Here is a 12246-nt window from a genome sequence, read left to right as displayed (position 1 = left end):
CGTGTTTATGACTGCAGGTGGTGACCGCAGCCGGCACTGGCAGGCTTAACATATGCGATTTTTTTCCTCCCCCGTCTTTCTAGCTTAAAGCGGTTATAATAGTGTTCAAGTGACATCAGCTTTTGCAGCTGGGTGGAAGACAATTAAATGTGGAATGAGACGAAAGGGGCGGGGGTAACAGAGGAATTTGCCCTCTGACAACCTCCTTCTGTAACCTCATCATAAACTGTATTAGCCATGGCCATGCACGATAGCGTCACATCAGCAAGTTCCAGCACTCTGCATCACCCCTAATCTCGCAACCCCACATAAAATAGTGGTTACAGTCTGGCAGTTGTGGTGTGGGGTGGGATTTCTTTGTAGAATGTCCTCTGATTGCTTGAGCTTCAAATGAGACAAACCCAGTTCTCAGTCACAGCGAAGCTGTTGTTTACGCATTCCTTATTTGCGACCCAAATTGCTTACAGTAGTTTAATTAATGCTTCATTAGTGGCTGCTGTATGGCAGCTGGTGGGGTAGACTGTGCTAGACATGATGAAGCTGCCTTTACATCTTCCCAATGAAAATGACAAATGAGCAAGTGACGAGTGGTTTAATTCTCCAGTAGACAAAACATTTCAGTGCACTAAAGATTGCTCTTGGCTTTTCAGATGCACCCTGAGCTTTGCCAGCTGTGATCCCCATCAAACCTGTGATGGTGCAGCTCTTAATCCCTCTGACAAGTGAACAGCCTTTTGTCTCCCAGCTACTCTCCACCACTGGGCTGAGGCCCACTGGTGGCCCTTAGAGCGCCATCTAGTGGTCCACGTAGCCACTGCCAAATGGTTTGATTTAATTAAGAAAATTGTTTTTTTGGTAAATTTCAAAGCAAGTAATTTTTATATCTTAATGTGCTCAAGAATTTATGTAAATGAATAACGTCTGATTAAAATGCATAATTTGAATGACCAGTTACGTTTGAATATCACCACAACATTCTTGACACGTCATCAGAGAAATTACAACCTTTTTATTGTTAGCCAGCCAAATTCCCTGGGATGCAGTGAAATGTATCGGTTTTTGAAACGAAAAAGTGATGTGGGAGAAAACCCTGCGCCAGTAAAAACTCCAAAGCGTGTTGTGATGAAGCGTGACCCTAAATACATTAAATGGATACATAATGGCCGGCAGTGATGGGTGACGGTAAGCAGAATATTTATTTTGGTCAGTACAGCTGACAGCGGCATAACACAAATGTACAGCCCCGTTTCATTTTTCCCCTTTTTCCGTAATGTTTTTTTTTTTCTTTTATCTGGGAAGGGTGACCTCAGAATCAGAAGTAGGCCTCAAGTTAAAAAAGATGGAGAACACCTCGGCCTAGACTCACCTTAGCCACAGTGGCTGGGACACAAACCGAGAAGTCTGTCCTTCAGCTGAACAGCTGAGGATTGCTTGCCCCCCTACTTAATGCATATATTTGCATACCCATCCCAAGAGTCGGTCATACACTCCGCCTCCTCTCACAAAGGAATTTGTAATGCAGCACTCAGCTGACTGCAGTTACAGCTTCATTAAATGCTAATGATACTAAGCTCTATACATGTTGAGCACTCAGATAGCAGATAAGGTGTAGGGCGGAGAAACACTAGTTTAGTTCTAGACTGATCCTCACCAGATAAAGACCAATTAAATGCTAATTACTCCTCATTTAGTGCTTTTAGATTGTTATCAATCTGTGTTTGTGTGTCCGCACATCTGCGTGTATCTGTGTAAGGTAGTGAAAACTCGCTTCAACCTGCCAACTTGCTGATTAAAGCATGTTCTGCTTGTTATGTTATTTCCTGTATTTTTTTTTTTTCCAACTTTGAAAAGCTGCCACAGCCAACTAGGCTGGAGTGTGTTCAGATCTGATTCAACAAAAAAGATGCTGCGGCTTCCAGTTTCCTTGGCATCCTTATTGTATACATGTTCCTGCAGTTGTGTTGCTTATTGCACGCTTGTGCTTGGATTCAGATTATTCGGAAAAAGGTTTTTGCCGTAGAAACGTCACTTGATTTCTGTCCTTCTGTCTGCTCCGAAACTTTCACGGCCGTGTTGTTCAGCACAGGTAATCACTCTTACAGTAAAGTTAGTTTTTTTTCAGTGTGGTCTGCTTGTGTTAAATATTTACTGACTGCTTGCATATCTGTGTGTGAGAGGGAGATCCTCAGCTGTCTCAATGTGAGAATCCCTGACCAGGAAGTCCCTCTGTGATTCAGATCATTGCACAGGTGGAGTTCTGGATATTCCTGCATCTGCTTATGTGGTCAGAAAATGCTTCTTGCTCTCCAACTTGGACTGGTTTGTTTCTATTTCTCTCTTCCAACACAAACCAGGAATTTCTGCTTCACATTTGGAATTGGCATTGCACTGTATCTCTTCTCTTCTGAGGTACTAGGACCACATCGGTGCGATATTAAACCCATAAGTTCTGCTCTGTGACCTTCCCTTTGTTCTACACACAGTAGTGTGCTTTCAAAACCACAGATGATGAAATGATTTGAAAGCTTTCTCCTGACCACCAACTTACTCTGGCTCCCGTCTGTAAGAATTTTTTCCATAAGCCATCCAATAACTTTCGTCCGTTTTGTTATGTGAGGTAATAGATAGGTTCAGTGGGATTAATTATCATGGATTACAAGGCCTTGGAATATTGCACGGTTTAACTCCTGTTTTGACTCATGCTGGCTCCCCAGGCTTTCTCTGAAGCCTGCTGAGTACCCTTTGGGGGAAGAACGCTAAGTTAAATCAAAACGTAAACGTTCATGCACTGTTGGAAGATCTGGGGCAGGAAAGGGTGTGCTCTTCCTGTTTTGGAGCCCCCTAGACACCGTCTGGTCTCAGTGGTCCCTTGCCCCCTTTACCCACATCAATGCCAGCGACTGCCTCTGTGTCTGTGATGCTTGTCGGGTCAAGTGGATCCAGAGTGAGGTAATGGCTAAATCATCCACTTAAGACACATTATCTACAGTACTGGGAGATATTGTGTCCAACTTTACCATGCTCAAATCTCTGTTTTCCCCATTAGCGTAGACCATCCCTCAGGTTTCTTCTTCTCTTTCATCTCTGACGACTCACCTGTCGCCTCACGGATTCTTTCTCTCTGTCAGTTGAAGTGATCGGCGGCCCTCCTTGTAGTTGTACAGTGTAGCTCCCAGGACATTGAAGTTTTGTGGCACAGCTGAAGAAACAAGAGCATGACTCCACTTAGCCTGCCTGCTTTTCTGTTTTCCTATTGAACCTGTCCCACAGGGACGCTTGTGTGAGTGTTTCTCCTGACTGCACAAGTGGAGTGAATGTGTCCGTGAGCATCACATGTGCACATGACATAGCAACAGTTTCCCCTAGTTGTATGGGGATTATGTAAAACAGTGCTGCAACCTGTTAAAATGTTTTGCTTGTGAGTCAGAATACAGCTTGCTAAGCGGTTAAATGCGTTCATGCATCGTGTTTTAAAGCTGTCGAGCCGGAGGTCTGGAATGCAACTTTTAATTGAGGCCAGGCTAAGAGCTACAAACCGTAGCAATGGTTTGGTAAAGAAATGCGGGTTTGTATGGATCCTGTGGTTTGGTAAAATTGGAACATTGGATTTACAGCAAATTGTCTCTCTTTCTGTCATTCTTTTGCAGTGTGAGTGTGGTGATAGGAGCTCCAAAGGCCAACACCAAGCAGGTTAAGGTTACAGAGGGAGGATCTGTCTTCTACTGCCCATGGAGCCTCAGCCAAACAGACTGTCACACCATCGAGTTTGATGTTGAAGGTAAGCATTAGGATAGAGCTGTTGGGAAGGTCTGACAGCTGTACTATCAGTTCAGCAGCCAAACCAAATGCTGTTCTAATTTTATGATTTTTTTGATTGTACACAGATTGCATGTGACTACCTGGTTGTTTGAGAAACTGGATATAGGCTTTTAAATTCTCTTAAAACAGTGGAGGTTTGCTGCTTCTCTGTACACTTTTGAAGCCATCAAAGCCTTTCCTCTCTGCTCCTGTAGTCAGCAAACAGGTCAGGATCAGGCGTCAGCGTTCCACTCCACTGAGCTATTGTCGGCTACTTTGGTTCCTGGAAGCAGGGTGAACCTTTTTTTTTTTTCCTGTTCCTGTCCTCTCTTTGGGGATGAAAAGGATAATGGGGTGTTGAAGAGGTTTTTGAAGGATACTCTTACCCTCGTGTTTGTGTTTCCTTTGCCCCAGGAGCTATAAGGGAGATAAGCAACCAGTAAACAAATAGGTCTCACAAAGAAATGTCCTGTTTGTATGACAGGTGAAGCAGACACCGCAGGTCCTGACAAAAAGGCTCCAGTTGAGTCAGAATTAGATAAAGTGGTTTGAGAGAACACAAGGACTTTCAGGAGGTTGTCTAATGAATGGATTCATGTTTCAGTATGTTGTCAGAGTACCCATCAGCCTGTTTTGTATAGAGCCATGGCGAGGTGAGGAAAGGGACAATCAAAGTAAAATGACTGCTGACTTTTAGAATAAACACACACACACACACACACACACACACACACACACACACACACACACACACACACACACACACACAAACAGTGTGAGAGACGGTTACCGCGGTGCTTTTGGCTTCTTTCCTGACAAATCAAAGCTTAGCATTGTGGGCCAACTTAAATGTACTGTCCATAATGCACAATAGGGAGAAATATTCCACTGAGTGTTTCACAAGCCTGGTTTAACAATGTTTTTTTATTGGACACACCACTGCTGGGTACCCTTTGCTCCACTATTTTTGCTCGGTCTTTCTCGCAACATAAAATGTGGCGTTGGCTGGAGGCCACAGGGAGTGATGTCATGTGCAAGCAGCAAGGCCTCACAGTGAAGGTTAGTCCCCTGGGCTGTCGGAGAGTGTCCTTCATATTTTCTAAGGGCCTTTGATGGAGCTGATCCGAGTGCCAGAGCCGGTTCCGACATCTGGATCACAGCAGAACCACCATACAGTGGAGGGACAATCAAAACACAGCCATCTGCATGCAAATGGCAGCTGTTACATGGATGAGATTTACTGCAGCAATTCATTTACTGTAGCTGTGACAATTCTAGAGCAATATAGTACAGTCCAAAATCTTTTTTTATAAAGTCCCAGTGAAATGGAAGTTAGAGCATCTTAAGCTTTTGTGCTACAGAATATTTTAGTTGTATACAATCACAAGATAAATTTAAATCAAATTCTTCTTGTGGGCGGGCTTAGAATGTAGTACCTAAAGATGCTACAGAGGACTGTGTCTCCACAAAATCCTTGTTTGGTTGATGGATGTCATGATATTATTGGTGGGCATTTTCTGGTACTAACTTACATAAGCACACTTCATATTTTGTTGAACAGGAAAAAAAGATGATTGGATTTTCTTCGAAAAATATGTATTTTTTTGCATATATTGTTAACTAGGTGCACGGTATTAACGTGGATGTGATCTAAAAGAGTTTTCATTTCATCTTGATTTTCTCCACTATTAATGCTAGTGTGAAGGAGCATCTTCTGCTAGAGTATTTGGTGTCATAGCTCTCACTGTCTTTTGGTGTGTTTGAGCTCCGACCCACAGGCCATAGACCCTCTTAATTAGCCTAACTAATTGGGTCAAAGTGGCCAGAGGCCTCCTCCCATCCACTTCCTCCTTCATTGAGATAAGAGCCTGTCTATGGATCTGGGAGGAGGAAAGGGGAGCGAAGGCATTAGGGAGGGTGTGAGAAGGGCACATACAAGATGGGAGGAAGGGAGGGAGGGTAAGAAAGCCAGAGGGGAAGGAGGAAAGAGGGAGAAACCAGAGCCTTGTTCCTCCGCTCTGTCCCCCTCTGTCCTCCTGCTGTCGGTACTCCCACAGGGGCAGCTGATGTGATGAGTGAATTTGGCCATTTGTCTTTAACCCCACTGACACACACAAAAATACACACACACTCACACACACTCACACAGAGGCTCTAACTCCACTAATGGCTGTCGTCTCACACAAGGTTCAAAGGCGAGAGTGAGTCTATAGACGCACTCCAGACCCCCACACTCCTCTGCTGGTCCCGGGAGACACTGGGCCCGGCACCATGTCCCATCAGCGCACCGCTCTAACCGGCCTCCCAGGGGGACTTCGGTCAGATGGCATGTTGTTGGGGCCCGTCTCTGGCTTTCCCCCTATCTACACTCTGAATCTCCTCCGACTCTCGCAGACAACAAACAGAACTTTTCATCACCCATTACGGTGACACAGAACTAATGCTGCAACTAATGCTGCCATGCGAGAGCTTTAGCTTCTTAAGACAGTATGTGCTTCCCTCTCTTTTACATGGGTAGATCAATGATCACAGTTATGAATTACAAGGGGATTTTCTGCTGCTACTACTGGTTGCCTTGGTAACATGACTCAAACCAACAGAGTCACTCACTGCCTAATGCGTACTATCTTTAAACCTACTTTTGTGTGTAGTTGGTATCTTTTTGATTGATTTGATTTTGGAGCCAACCACAGCTTACGTTCCCTGGTGGCTTTGCATGGCCTTGTCCAAACAAAGACCCCTTAGTTATGAAAATATTAAGAAAGTGTATGCTTTAAGTACCATGCAGCTAAGGCAGATTAGTTAAAGCAACACACGTATAAGGAGCCGTTCTTCTTTTCACACATAGACTTCTCTTGGGGGCAGGGCTCGCTGCTGTAGGCTCATGATGAATGATGTTTGCAGGAAACCCCGGTTTTGGAGATTGCAGAAATACTGTTGGGTTATTAAAAAAACTATAATCTCTCTGCTTACTGTCGTGGGTGAGGGGGAGCAGCGCTCCCTGAAAGCAGAGGCGAGAAAAGGCCGAACAGACTTGGAGACTAGGGCGAGATAGTGTACGAAAAATGAATAGGAAGATGGAGATAATATTGAAAATGAAAACAAAGAAAGCGGGAGAGAAGTGTGTGCCTAAACAGAGATGACTGGGAGGTTGCTATGAGGAAGCCGGGCCAGAATGTGTATGTTATCCTTGGACCCCAGCCCCTTTGCTGTTTCCACAAAGACACAGAGCAGCTCCGGGCTGCCGAGTTGGCTGGGAGGAATGACCGGGGGCCGACAGCCTGCTTTCTTCACATCAACATAGGTCATGATCTCTTGCAGTATCTAGCGTCAGACCCTGTTCTGCTCTTTTGCAATACACCTGTGGTTTGACAAAGTCTTCAGGGGCATTGGGTCCGAGTACTGCAAAGGGTTAAGCGGGAGTGGTTTGGTTCCTTTTGACCTCACATTTGAACTTTCCTTAAAGATGTCAGCTCATACTCTGAAGCCCTGTGTGTGAGTTTATGTGGAAATGATGTGACTTCCTTGCCTAATCAATTTGTTTGCATTTCATTCTCCATTGCTGCACAGATGTAACATCTGTCTGCCAATAAAATTGTGTTTTTTAAATCTGACTCCCCAGACCATCTGTCATGTCACCTGCTGCTGTCAAAGCGTTGAAGTGGGAGTTCAGCGTTAGTGGCCAGGTGGTCAAACAGAGCGAAGGGTCAACGAGGTTAAGCTAGTCCAGTCCAAAACCGACCACGCTAAGAGAACTACCATCTCCTGAACAGTGGCCGAGTAGCAAATGCCATACTTTTCAAATTCTCACCCTGATTGTCTTTGCATGAAAAATAGTGTAACAACTGGTGTTAAGCTTTCTTTCTGCCAATTGGCCAGATGTTTCCAAGGGCCTGGGAGAGGAAGGCAGAATTAAGAAACTCAAGACCCACATGAAGGAATGCATGTTATTTCATAGTGCCATAACTCAGTGTCATTTTCTCATGTTTTTCTAAGGGGATCGCACCGTCTTGCTCAACAACACAGAACATCAGGCTGATTTCAAGTCCCACCAATGGTTCGGCGCCACTGTGCGTTCTCACGGTGACACAATTCTGGTAAGATGACCCTCTCAGAGATGACTTTGGGGGTTGGGCTGCACCACAACACTGGTGCTCTCTGCTGTTATGATTATGGCTCTCAGTGAAGCCTGCTCTGGCCACATGGCTGTGAGAAACGGTCTACTTTGAGTGATGTCTCACTCTGACATCGTGTTCTTTGTTGGAAATTTGTCTCACATTAAGTTGTTGTCACTGGGGTCCAGTTTTCACCTCCAGTCTCGACACACCACAAAGAAATGTTTTGTGCCCCCCCAGTGACATCAAAGTTGAGCCGCCTCTTGTTTGGTCTGATACTATGGGTTGTGACCCGGGTTGAGTTACGGTGGTTACCCTGCTCCAGATGTACCGCTGACCTAAGCCTGAGTCTCCTCCTGAGTTCACCAGTGTGATGTTGCAACAGGAAAAACATCTCCCACCTAAAAACTCACCCCATTCATCACCACGTCTCCTCCCTCCCCTTTTCCTCCCCGACAATCCTCATCTCTCTCCACCTTCTCTCTGACCCAGGCTTGTGCCCCTCTCTACTCCTGGCGGACTAAACAGGATGTCCCCCACTCTGACGCTACAGGAACTTGCTACCTCTCAGTCCATAATTTCACCAAATTTGTGGAGTACGCTCCCTGTCGCACAGGTAACTATCATCTCTTTATGTGTCGTATAAGGGGGAATGTTTTGTTGATGCAGTAATGCCTTGAAACTAGAAGTTCTGGACTATTAAATAATTGTTACGTCAAATACTTCACGATGCACCACTCCACTGCTTGTTTCAGAGATCAGTGATGCGGTGGGACAAGGCTACTGTCAGGGAGGATTCAGTGCTGACTTCACAACGGTAATAACTAAGTATCTGTTAGTGAACCACCAGAGGTTTCTGGGATAATCATTTCCTTTTCCATTGTAATAATTCCGAGTTTTATCTTTCAGGATGGCAGAGTGGTATTAGGAGGGCCAGGCAGCCACTACTGGCAAGGTATGTAGGGCATACCGATCAGACACGTGAAAATCTGAAAGACCAAGCCTCGAAATGTTCTTCTTAAAAAGTTTATTTTCATTTCACTTTGGTCGTACTTCAGGTCAGGTGATCACTGCAGCTAAGGAGGACATCATCAAAGCGTACTATCCAGGCTTCTTTATGCAGTCTGTGGAGGGACAGATCCAAACCAGACAGGTGAAGTCTGAACATGATGACAGTTACCAAGGTAAGGGAAGCTAAGGTGCTTTTATGATAAATGCACATTTACACATATCTTCATTTTTTCGCCATGCAAGCTGAGGTTGACGTCTGTCCTCTTGTCTACAGGCTACTCTATTGCTGTCGGGGAATTCAGTGGTGATCAGGTGGAAGGTATGTCAATAAAATAGGGTATGCACGCACATGACCAATGCTAGGTGAGGCATGCAGGATGTAAAACACATAATGGCAGTCACATAGCAATGCAAATATTACAGCTGGACTGAACATAAACTATAATATTTTACAGGATTATTGAGCTGGAAACATCGTCAATACTGGAATTCTCTTACCCTACTGCTGGGCTCGACCTGTGGGTTCCCCCCTTTAATCTTTGCTTCATTTCTTTGTGCACCTCAGATTTTGTGGCCGGCGTTCCAAAAGGACTCATGCTTTATGGTTTGGTAAGAAAGCTTTATCATCACTCTCATTTTGGCTACCATTTTGGTGCTTTTAGGATGAAAGGCCTGGGCTTTAGATTTGGGGCCGATACAGGAACGCAAAAGAAAGAAAACAACCTTAGTAATGTTGTCAGAGTGGGAATTATTTTTGCAGTTAATTCCATAACAGAGACTGTGCTTATATTAGACCATATAAAAAGAAGTTCACCATATGTGGCTGCTGTGTTGCAGGTGTCTATTCTGAACGGTACAGATCTGAAGACCTTGATTAACTACACTGGTGAGCAGGTGAGTCCAACCTCAGCAGGGCGAAAGCTCCTTCATGCTCCACTTCCTCTGTGTTTTCATTGCCCGGCTCTTAATTTGTTGAGACAGTGTAAGCAAAAATAATTTCCCTTACAACGTTCTCTTAACTAGATTTTGGTCTCTTTCGTGGTTTGCTGTAAAGCTCAGTTATTGAGGGGAAAGTGCAGTGGCAATTTGTGCAAATGGTTGTGGGAATAGAAACGCACTGAGCTCGTTTAAACAGTGATGATTGACTCAGCTGAATAAATAAAATCACAAGTGAATTTGCTTACAGTCTGGTAATTTAGACTGCTCCTATTATGTGCTTTTCCGACTCAAAGTTCATGACAGAAAATTCAGGAAATTAAACTGATCTGGAACAGAAACGGCACCAAACTGGGCCTTGCCTGTTAAACCCATCAGGCCTTCATGTTTCCTTCAAGCCGCCCTTTTTTTCTAGTGATGCAGAGTGCAGCATGACTGTTTTGTATTATCTAAAATCAAACCAAATCTTGATGTTGTTAATGTCTTTTTATGATGAGCTTTTTAGTAATGGAAACCCCTTTCTTTACAGATGGGATCATATTTTGGGTATGCAGTGGCAACGACTGACATCAACAGTGATGGGTGGGTAGTCGCCTTGTCCGTTGTCTGTTTTTCCTCTCGCTCCCAGCCTTTCTCCGTCTCTTCCTTGCCAGATAATTTGCTGACAGAGTCTAGATTGGATGCCACCAACAACCCATTAGAGGCGTCAATGTGTCTGAGCTTAAATTAATTTGTGATTTTCCTTTGTCTCCAGGATGGCTGACCTGCTGGTGGGAGCTCCCATGTTCATGGTTCGGGGCTCCGATGGCCGTCTAGAAGAGATGGGCCGGGTCTATGTTTACCTACAGCGGGGCCCCGTGAACCTGGAGCTCCGCCTACCTTACCTGACAGGCACCCAGGTGTATGGGAGATTTGGCAGCACCATTGCACCTTTGGGAGATCTGAACCAGGATGGTTTCAATGGTAAGAATAAGGATTGAAGTAAAATTAGTGAGCATCATGATTTTAATTTTGTTTGTACATCTTAAATGGTATGGTTTTAAGTAGTAGTAGCTTTTGAAAGGATCAGTGATTAGTAATAAAGTAGTAAACAAAGGCAAAAAATGAAATTAGAATAAGATATTTTTTTATTACATTCTATTGAAAAGCTCAAATATTTACAAGTGTGATTCATTTGACAAAGGAAGGTTTGGTAGGTTAGCCGTCTAACTCAGTGTTTCCCAAACTTTTTCTTTTGGGGACCAACTTTTTAACAATGACAAACCACCTCTATCCAATTCATAATAGGCCTTTTTCTCTAACAGGCCTTTACTTATGGGAAGAGCAAATTAAAATGTCTTCCTGAATTTGCCAAAAGTTCAGTTTATGACCAAATACCAGCAAAACTAATGACACAATTAGCCTCAGCTGTACTTTGTGTTTACTGCTAATTACCAAACACAGCATTTACAAGTTAAGCCTAAGTATAGCCTCACAGAGCCTCTGGCCTTACACTTTAAGTCTTGTTAGTTAAAGGAATGTGCAGCGTATGATATTAGCTGCTTTCTTTGTTAACTCTGCACAGGACTACTGTGGCTACAGTCTGATATTTTTCCTCACTTTTGACCTTTGGCAGATGTGGCTATCAGCTGTCCGTTTGGAGGGGAGGATCGGCAGGGACTGGTCTACATCTACAATGGATACTCAGAAGGACTCAGGGAAAAGCCATCTCAGGTGATAACTGGCCAGTGGGCTGCTGGTGCGATTCCTGCCAGCTTTGGATTTGCCCTCAGAGGTGCCAAGGACCTGGACATGAATGGATACCCAGGTGAGTGAGGTTGCAAGTATGCAATGGTCATCAATAGCTTTTTATATTTTTTGTATGTTTTCTAATTCCGATCCTTTATTTTCTCAGATCTCATTGTTGGTGCCTTTGGTGTCAATAAGGCAGTTCTCTATAGGTACGTTGTTTTAAATCACATACTGTCTGTTATCATGAAGTCTGTGTGTTTTAAAAATCCAATACTCATGTCTACACTAAATAGATTGTTATTCTAGCCGAGCATAATGACTGGGAAGAGAGGGAAGCTGCTAGTCTGTCCAAATCCACCTACCAGCACATCCAAAGCTCACTTTAATTTCCACATCTGTCTTGTTTAATCTCTACACAATCTGTGTAAAAAGCGCAGGTTTTTAGAGGTTTGGACAGAGCTAGCTAGCTGTTTTCCCTAGTTTCTAGTCCTTGTGCTAAGCTAAGCTAACCGTCTCCTTTGCGGACGGATATGCGTGGTACTGATCTTCGCATTTAACTCTCAATAAGCATATTAGCCTAAATGTCAAACTGTTCCTTTTAAAATGCCAGTGTGTATCATTTCGGGGAATCTCTGTGCAGAAATGGAATATAATA

General features: G+C 44.0%; 1 protein-coding gene across 1 annotated transcript in view; it reads left to right on the top strand.

The window, feature by feature from the left end:
• The window catches only part of itga5 (integrin, alpha 5 (fibronectin receptor, alpha polypeptide)), a 35737-nt gene that overhangs the window by 5950 nt on the left and 17541 nt on the right, over positions 1 to 12246 (top strand). Inside the window, exons 2-14 of the mRNA XM_068733234.1 lie at positions 3648 to 3778; positions 7795 to 7895; positions 8406 to 8529; positions 8669 to 8730; positions 8823 to 8868; positions 8972 to 9097; positions 9199 to 9243; positions 9490 to 9533; positions 9762 to 9818; positions 10390 to 10442; positions 10615 to 10823; positions 11476 to 11667; positions 11755 to 11800. Of these exons, the coding sequence (XP_068589335.1) occupies positions 3648 to 3778; positions 7795 to 7895; positions 8406 to 8529; positions 8669 to 8730; positions 8823 to 8868; positions 8972 to 9097; positions 9199 to 9243; positions 9490 to 9533; positions 9762 to 9818; positions 10390 to 10442; positions 10615 to 10823; positions 11476 to 11667; positions 11755 to 11800 (1236 nt within the window). The remainder of the gene's footprint in view (positions 1 to 3647; positions 3779 to 7794; positions 7896 to 8405; positions 8530 to 8668; positions 8731 to 8822; positions 8869 to 8971; positions 9098 to 9198; positions 9244 to 9489; positions 9534 to 9761; positions 9819 to 10389; positions 10443 to 10614; positions 10824 to 11475; positions 11668 to 11754; positions 11801 to 12246) is intronic.

Source organism: Cebidichthys violaceus, unplaced genomic scaffold, assembly GCF_023349555.1.
Source record: "Cebidichthys violaceus isolate CVI_PGR_0920_01 unplaced genomic scaffold, fCebVio1.0.p SCAF_6, whole genome shotgun sequence".
NCBI lineage: Eukaryota > Metazoa > Chordata > Actinopteri > Perciformes > Stichaeidae > Cebidichthys > Cebidichthys violaceus.
This window is presented reverse-complemented; position numbering and strand designations above follow the sequence as displayed.